Source organism: Amphibalanus amphitrite, unplaced genomic scaffold (genome assembly GCF_019059575.1).
Source record: "Amphibalanus amphitrite isolate SeventyFive unplaced genomic scaffold, NRLGWU_Aamphi_draft 000098F_arrow, whole genome shotgun sequence".
NCBI lineage: Eukaryota > Metazoa > Arthropoda > Thecostraca > Balanomorpha > Balanidae > Amphibalanus > Amphibalanus amphitrite.
Window position 1 is genome coordinate 93412 of NW_024881593.1, and position 8885 is coordinate 102296.

The 8885-nt window shown below is 51.1% G+C and overlaps 2 protein-coding genes across 4 annotated transcripts; one reads left to right on the forward strand and one right to left on the reverse strand.

Annotated features, from left to right (window-relative positions):
- Positions 1-230: 230 nt before the first annotated feature.
- LOC122380430 (coiled-coil domain-containing protein 22-like) lies at positions 231-3907 on the reverse strand. The gene is made up of 2 exons (XM_043363580.1): positions 3715-3907; positions 231-2668 (listed from the first exon to the last, which is right to left on the reverse strand). Exon 2 carries the CDS (start codon positions 2596-2598, stop codon positions 910-912), a length of 1689 nt encoding a protein of 562 aa, XP_043219515.1. The 5' UTR covers positions 2599-2668; positions 3715-3907; the 3' UTR covers positions 231-909.
- Positions 3908-4290: 383 nt separating this feature from the next.
- Positions 4291-6824, forward strand: LOC122380431 (exosome complex component RRP43-like). 3 transcript variants are annotated; one of them, XM_043363582.1, is made up of 3 exons: positions 4375-4510; positions 5303-5309; positions 5780-6824. In XM_043363582.1, exon 3 carries the CDS (start codon positions 5824-5826, stop codon positions 6661-6663), a length of 840 nt encoding a protein of 279 aa, XP_043219517.1. In that variant the 5' UTR covers positions 4375-4510; positions 5303-5309; positions 5780-5823; the 3' UTR covers positions 6664-6824. The 3 variants fall into 3 exon arrangements, with proteins under 3 accessions (XP_043219519.1, XP_043219517.1, XP_043219516.1); XM_043363584.1 differs by lacking the exons at positions 4375-4510; positions 5303-5309 and adding an exon at positions 4291-4312 and having other exon boundaries at positions 5782-6824; XM_043363581.1 differs by lacking the exon at positions 5303-5309 and having other exon boundaries at positions 4375-4512; positions 5782-6824.
- The last annotated feature ends 2061 nt before the right edge of the window (positions 6825-8885 follow it).

The following is an 8885-nucleotide window of genomic DNA, read 5'->3' on the forward strand; positions in this document are numbered from 1 at the left end:
TATTCGACCATTTTGGGTGCATCCGGTATGTGATGGGAAACCCACTCTCCTGAAGGTCACAGTTCACGTCATAGTTGCTCTTTAGTACATACATTTAGGTTTCACTGAGTTTGTATGCAGTTCATTTGGGCAAGGATCTTTGCTCCAATAATCTACTACAATCAAGTTGTTTTTAAGAACCTGAGTAAGTGAAGCTCATATTTCAAGTGCGCCGTTGACCAAAACCAATCCTGTGGTAATCACCAAGAAACAGATTCCGGGTCACTACGAACGGTATTATTGCCAAGCCATCACGTCTTCAATCAAAAGCGCATTCACGGCAACGAAAGCCGATAATGTATTTGATATGCGGATTCGTGATACAATTTATTTTTTTTTTTCTCACAGAAATTAAAGGTGCCATTTACCAAGCGATGGACTATAAACACGCCCTTGGTAGTTGGAATAGCTAAAGGAGCATTGATCACGTATTATGGAACTATGCGTAAATCACACAGCGCATGCCACCTAGCAGAGTAATAGGACCCAGGCAACATGCTGAACATAATCACTTTAGATCATTTATCAATTATGATAATGATCGGTTAATCACTTATTTGGCGTACCCTCTCTCGTACTAAATATGGCTTTTTCCAGGAATGGCTTCAAACACATCGTTGGACGTCTCTAGCAAAGTGCAGCAATTACCTACATCATAGCCATTAACCGCAGTTCGCAAGGCACCAAATGCAATACAAAATCATACTGACCGCGAGGGTCCCTAACAGGATCATGGAATGGCACAAGAGCGCAATATGCGATAACGCTGCGTTTACATCGGTAACCTCCTGTCATCCACAGCTTCCCTAGCACCCAGCCTGAAGGCCACGCCCGCCCGCCGTCGGGCCCCACTGCAGCACACGGCACTGCTCAGACGTCGCGCTGCAGCTGCTGGTTCTCCAGGCGCACCTTCTCCAGGTCTGCCCGCACCTGTTCCAGCGTCACCTCCACGCGCCTGCTCCTCTCCTGGTCGATCATCTCCTGGACGCGCCGGCCGCGCCGCAGCACGGCCGCCGTCTGCTCCACCAGGTTCACCAGCTCGGAGCAGCAGTCGTGCAGCGACACCAGGCCGCGGTACGAGGCGCGCGACCACTCGTTACCGGCCGCCTCCGGGAAAATCTGCTCCTCGGCCGCCTGGAACGTGCGCGCGATCTTCTCCGAGGTGGTGTTGATGCTCTTCCTCAGCGCCTTCGTCTCCTCAATGCTGGCCGTGATGGTCTCTCGCTGTTTGCGCACGCTGCCGACGATCTCGAGGATACGTTTGGTGTACGCCGTTCGTTTCACGTGTTTCTTCAGACCGGCCGCCTGTCCCTGCAGGGTGGCCAGCGCCCGCTCGCGCTGCGCCAGCTCACTGCGAAGCTCCTCCTGCCGGCGGGCCAGCTCCTCGAGCGGGGCGTCGCGCGCCGTGCGCCGCAGCTCGGCCAGTGTCCGCTCCAGGTCGGCGCGGCGCGTCTCCCACTCGGCGTGCCGGTGCGCGGCGCGCTGCCGGGCGCGCTCAGCCGCCGTGGCGCCGCTCACCGCGTCCCCGCCGGCGTCCAGAGCCTGCCGGGCCCGCTGGCGCAGCGGCAGACCGGCGCGCCGCTCGCTGAGCAGAGCCGCCTCCGCCGCCGCTTCCGCCTGCCGCTCCGTACACTCCTGGAGCAGCAGCTGGTACTCCTTGGTGCTGGCCTCCAGCGAGGCGCGGATCCGCTCCAGACTCTCATTGGCGGCGGCCAGCTCCTGCTCCTGCTGGAGTCTGGCCTGCTCTCGCCGGTCCTGCTCCGACTCCTGCTCCACTGGCGGCTCCTCCATCACAGAATCAGCGGAAGCAGACTCCTGCACCGCCACATCTGCCGAAACAACCACGTCAGCAGCAGCGACGGGCGCCGCTACCGACTGAGGCTCCAGCCGAGGGAACTGTCGCTCAGCCTCGGTGATCATCTCCAGTGCCTCCGGCGGCAGTGGCGGTCGGGAACCGGTCCGCGCCGGCCTGTCTCCTGCCACCAGCAGTCGGGCCGTCCAGTCCAGCACGGACGGCGCCACCGCCGCACCGCTGCTCGGCTGCAGCGTGACGAACGATCCCGCCTCGACGTCCAGCCTCTCGGCGGCGAACGGTACCCTCTGGCCAGTCGTTCGGCAGTAGTGCGGCGTCCACGGCTGTTGCAGAGCATCACTGAGCGCCGCCTGCGTGGCACGGAGCAGCGCCGAGTTGGGGTCCGCCGACGGCTCCACCACCAGCAGGTCCTGCTTGGGGAACTTGTCCACCAGGAAGGCGATCACGCCGCGGACCTCCTTGGTGCTGCCGTAGAGGACCGTCTGGTAGCCGATGTCGCCGCGGAAGCCGAGCTCTCGACAGCAGTCGGCCATGACGGTGCACATGTTGAGCCGGGCCGACAGCGAGGCCGGCATTCTGCTGGCCACTCGCTCAGCCAGCTCTGGACGCACGTGCCGCACGCAGAGCGCCACTGCCGCGAACACCTGGCCTGGCGAGAGGTCGGCCAGTGAGCCGGCCTCGTCCGCCTCGAACCCGACATCGGCCAGCGAGCGCAACAGGATACGGTCCGCCTCTTCGAGCGCCATCAGCGCGCCGGCTCAGACGACCAGCCGCCGCAGCACCGGGCTTCCCGTCTTCCTCTGCACCAGTCCACCTCTGCCGGAAGAGGCGAGTGGGTTCTCTCAGGCCATCTGGTGCAATTTTTTGACAGTGCTGGCAGCTGTGTGTGCCACAGAAGCCACTTGTTGTCGTTGGAACACTGCTGCTTGATGCAGGAAGCAGATCCACTGAATGTGCTTTATTTCTTGCATGGACATAATCCCAAGCCAATACAAGGTGAGACAGTAGATCAGGTGATGTTCTAGTCACAAAATGCAGTGCCGTCTTCACAGTCTACAACAAACACACACCAAAACCAAAGGTTGTATGATTTATCATCAGGGTAAGCAGCAAGTACCAAATCTTGAAATATGAAAGCATACTAAGCAAAACTGCACAATCTCATTGATTCAAAACCAAGGGGGCTTCAACTAATGACTGAAAAAATGAAAAGTCATATAAGGTTTTGCCATGCTCACAAACCATTTGTCATTTACTTTTAAACGCCATGCATATGATCATCACATGACACATCATAGTACTGCTGTTATATTGTTTGCTGTTGATTTTAGCTTGCTTTCCCATACCTGCATTTGGTCAATTGTCACCCTTTTCAATGTTGAATTTTGAAATGGGTGCTTATGTAGTAAATACCATGCAGATCATTGATCATAGCCAACACCAAACTAAAATGGAGCTATTCAATAATGAATTAATTATATTTACTGGTAAGTGTTAATTTGAAGCATTTTAGAAATCCCCATTAGGCAAGTGGAGCTTTGCGCCCTAGGAAATTTTTGTTGTCAAAGATTCACTGACCTACTGGCGGATTCTTTCTACACACTTTTGGCAGCAAGTAACTGATCCTAAGGCATGGGCATTCACTCGGTACTTGCCGCAGCCCAAAATGCAGCACGGATGCACCCACCACGTTCACACAGCTCAAGCTGATCCCACCTCTCAAAAAGTCAATGTCATGACCCATATTGTATTATAATAATGCAACAAAAGAGTGCACATCTGACTTTGCACAAAATTTTGAAATTTCGGCAATCTTCTTGATAGCCGAAATGCAGGTAAAATGCAAGGGAAAGTTTACCAACCTTGATATTCTGAAAATCCAAGATAAAGAGTCTTCCGTCCACCTGAGTTCTCAAAGATTATTATGATATATGAAGATTCGAGTGAGCGAAAATGAAAACAAAGATCAAGATCTAACGCAATCTGCAAAAAAATTAGCAAGATCCAGCCGGACACTTCAGATTCTTCTTGATTCCAAGCAGGATTCCAAGCTTGATTCCAATTCGGATGAAAAGCATGCAATTTCATCTCTACCATTGAGTCTCGCTGTTTCGTTTCAGCTATTTCTTAACAAAAGTTGGTACTCGTAGGTAATTAAATTCAAGTTAGTTATATTCAGGCGTCCTAAGGACATATAATTCTATAAAAACCCTTAAATCGCAACAGTATAATGATAACTATATATGGGTACAAAATTTTCACGCCTCCTCTATTTTTTGGCGTCATATATCACGCAGCTAAGACAAAATCAAGGCACTGGTGGTGTTCAATTCATCGCAAGGCAAAGATAAAACATTTTCAAGCGCCATATAGCAAATCAACGAATCACGAATTCGTCTTATCAGCAGCTTTTGGATATCGCCTCCACTTCCATCGTTTCCAGAACACATTTCACCGAAGGTGGTGTATGTATGCACGTGTACACGTGTGTGTAGAACCGTAGGTAAGAGGACATTAGGGCGTTTCTTCATATCGTTTCAGTTTGTCTATATCGTCTAATGTCTGTATATTCTGGGACGTTTCCTTTTGAGAGTTAAGATCTTGGTTGAGATCATAGTTTAATAACTAATTTAAAGGTTGCATCGCTGGGATTTCAAAAGGTACCTATGCTGGATCATCAGTTGGGGAAACTACGAGGCGAATGTCAAAAAATGGATTGGTCAATAAATGGACTTTTGATGACCATATATGGGCATAAATGCAGCCCCCGCTTCTAAGGGTGAAAAACGGTATAACAAGCCGGTACTTGCGGTATCACGTCCACTTATTGGAGAGAAAAGGCTTCCATTTTTCACTAGGAATTAGTGTGATTTGATTAAATTCGGCGAATTGACTCGAAAATGGCGATAGGAAAACGGCTTTTCTGCAGGTTCTGGGCGTCACAATCAGCTGGCCATTCAATAAATGGATTGGTTTTATGGAAGAAAATTGTTAAAAGATTTAATTTAATTACAATAAACAAAAATATTTAATTCTTAAATAATAACTTAACTACAATTAGAAAAACCATAAACAAAATAATAAAAATAATGACATTTTTAAACCACGGTACTGCTTACATTTTTTGGCGCGTCCGTTTCAATCCGCCATATTTGCCAATCACGGTTTGACCTTGCGTTGTAACTCTGCGATTTAGAGCCGCCAGTTAATTATGCACCGGGTGAGTGTAGGCCTTGTGTGGTTAAAAAACATTCTTATGCCTTATTTTTTCATTTGAATGCTAAAATTCATTGAAAAGATGAAGTTGTCTGATTTTATGACCATATATGGTCATCGCCCCGCCCACTCTAGCCGCTGATTGGCTAATCCAATTTTTGTTTGGCTCCTCGTAGTTTCCCCAACTGTCATCCATTTACAACTGACTCTGTAGTCTGAACTGTATTGGTACATATTCAAAATTTTGATCTTTTTGCACTATGACTTGTGACATGTTGACAGTCGATTATGATCACATGGGTGTCTTGAGATTGATTTTTCGGGCTATGGAATGTTGATATATTTGCCTTTCTTTTAAAAACGATTTTTTATCAATGATCCCAAGTGCTCTTCAGTGGCCATTTATATCAGGATGTCAGTTGCCACCAGTTATGCTGTATTATGCTGGTATTATGCAGCCTGTAAACAATAGTCATAACTCAGTAAGTGAACAAGTTTATGTGTATTATTCTCATTTTTACTGGCTATTTTTGATTGCTTTGTCTGGATAAAAGTTTAATTGTGGGGCCAGCAAAGAAGACCAGAACATCATTGGTTCTTCGGTTGGTTTGATAATTTTTTATTGCTGCATTTCTCAGTGGACGTATAGGTACCTCATGTGATGCTATCATAACTTCATAGCCCCTATGTGTGATTTTTTGTCCTGCTCACAGTAACAAGACTCTTCAAAACTCTGCACTCGTTTTGTTTTCATCATGGCGGCTGACATGCGCGCCATCCAACCTGAGTCTCTTTACAAGCTGCACCTGGAGTGTGAGGAGCGACCCGACGGCCGTAAACTGGACGCCGCACGCGCCACGGTGGTGACACGCGGCGGCATCACGACGGCGGACGGCTCGGCGTTCTGCCGCTCCGGCCACACGTCGGTGCTCTGCGGCATCAAGGCGGAGGTGTGCACGCCGGCCACGGACGCGCCGCCCGACCGCGGCTGGGTGGTGCCCAACCTGGAGCTGCCGGCGCTCTGTCACCACCGGTTCCGGCCGGGCCCGCCCTCGGAGGCGGCGCAGACGGCCAGCGCCCAGCTGCTGCAGCTGCTGGACGCGTCCGGCGCGCTCGACCGCACCCAGCTTTGCATCGAGGCTGGCCAGGCCGTCTGGGTGCTCTACTGCGACCTGATCTGTCTGAGCCACGACTGTAACGTGCTGGACGTGGCGCTGCTGGCGCTGTCGGCGGCGCTCACCGACCTGCGCCTGCCCAGCGCCGAGTGGGACGCCACCGAGGAGAGGCTGCGGGTGAAACCCGCCGAGAGGACGCCGCTGAAGCTCGGCCCGCTGCCGCTGGCCGCCACACTAGCCGTGTTCGATAAGGAGACGCTCGTGCTGGACCCGGCAGGAGACGAGGAGATGCTGTGTGAGGCGTCAGTGACAGTGGCCTGGGCCGGCGACAGCATGGTGCTTTTGGACAAAACTGGAGGATGTGAACTGTCATTGGAGGCGATGGATCGGTGTATAGCGCTCAGCAAGAAGCGATCACTGGAACTGAAGAAGCTTTTGGACTGTTGTACGCAGAGTGGGGAAGTGGAAAAGGACGAGTAGATATGTTTATCACGAGGGTGTGTTCATGTAGGTAAGCGTTCTTCATTTCCGATGGTTTTGATAGTACATTGTTTGATAAACATTAGTGTAATATGTCTGTTGACAAACATTTCGTGCAGAAATTCCCAAATAAATCATTTCCATGTTAATCCATACTGAGAGCTAGCCAATTTTGATGTTACCGTTTCATCCATTGCAGTGAGGAGTGAGGACCCACTTCGGCATTGTTTGTAGCGGGGAAGAAGGCTTCAGTCCTTAGTGAGAGCAGCAAGATCCACGGTAAAATCCACGGTACTGATCCAAGTGCGTATACTCGTCTGCTTGCGCTTCTTGGCTGTCCGGACTCGATCTTTTGGGCCTTTCGTTAGTTTTATCTCCGAGGGTGGCTGATAATGGGGTCTCACACAAAGTGTGATTTGTAGCGAATATTTAGGCCAGCCTTGGTTGCGAATGATACCCATACCACGCCCAAGATAGACAACGTCGCCCACGGCATAGGCGGCGGAACGGGGGGGGGGGGCACCGGGGCACAGTGCCCCTTTGATTTTGGCATTTTGACATTGACCCTTTGTGCGTTGCATGGAAAGAATGGGACCAAAAATCGGCAGTGCCCCGGTGTTCCGCAGCCACTGGCCCACGGGCCCGACACCTCAATAGTAATACCCACCATCCCTGCGAGTTGCGACAACCTGGGACCGCCTTCGAATAGGCACTTATTTAAGATGCGAACTTCGTTTCAACTAGGCCACACTTCACAGCAAAACTGAGGGGCATATGGGAAGCCTGTTTGGTTTCGAAAGAAAGGGATCAGGGATCCAGCCTCGGCGGAAAATCTAACTCTCAATGAACAAGTCTTACTAAATGAATGAGTATCAATAACAGGAGTCATAGGCGGCGGAACGATTTGAGACAAGGGGGGGCACCATGGCTCAAGGAGCCAAACCTAGGGTACCCCCAAATCCTGTTTTCTCATCGGATTTAGGCCACTTATTTTTCGTCACAACCCTGACACGATGATTTTTTTTTAATTTTATTTTTACTAAACGAAAATGGCAGTTCACCCCCGTATGCAGGGGTGTAATTTTATATCTCTTTGTGGGGGCATATGCACCCACAATCCTGAATTATGTATGCCCACACAATGATGAAAATGCACCCACAAGTCTTTTACAAGGCTGCAAGCGTCCTTTCGAGAGTACGGTGCCCTTCGCATGCTCTAACGGCGTCCTCCTGACCGTCTCGCGTTCATGGATAATATAGCGTTTTTAATCACTCGGCGCCCTTCTGGGAGAATGGCGCACTTTTGACAGCACCGCGCCATTCTCATGGTCTAACGGCGCCCTCCTGACCGTCTCGCGTCCTTAGGTCTCTGTTCACCGTGCATCCCTCGACTGTTCGGCGCCCTTCTGGCCTCTCAGCGCCCCTGAACCACATATAGCGTTTTCAATCACTCGGCACCCTTTTACGAGAATGGCGCCCTTTTCATGATCTCAATGCGCCCTCGTAACCATCTGGCGTCCCCACGTCCCCACCAACGTAGCACTACTGACTGTGCGGCGCCCTTCTGGCCTCTTAGCGCCCCTGGACCACATAGCGTTTTCAATCACTCGGCGCCCTCCCAAGAGAATGGCGCCCTTTTCATCGTCTCACGGCGCCCTCGTAAGTCGTAACCGTCTGGTGCCTCCACATTTGGTGCCCCTCCTACTGGATGGCGCCCTCTACAGCTTTTTACGTCCTTCCGGTCAGTTTCCACTTTTAAGCGTGTATTTGCTTAGTCAGACACGTCACTTGAAGCGCCATTCGGCTAGCAATGTTATCAAATTCGGTGTTAATTTAGGCTCCCACATAAAGAATATCTATCGCGCCCCAAAACGGCCTGGCGCCGGGCGCCCCTACAGCTGGGCACCCACAATCATTTAGGAAAATTACACCCCTGCCCGTATGTGTGGTTAACTTTAAGCTGATCCCCAAGTACCTATGTGTTTGTCTCTTCCTTATTCTCGTTTGATAAATTCCATTAATCCTACATGTAACAAATTACCAAGAAGCCATCGCATGGTACTAATCAGTGGCGAATCCCAGGGTGGAGGTCACATGGGTCATGACTTAGGGCCTGGGGTCACCACATGCCTGCCAGGAGCACCACAGGCCTGACAGCCGACAGGGGCACCACAGGCCTGCCAGGGGTACCATAGGCCTAGCAGGGGCACCACGGGCCTGTC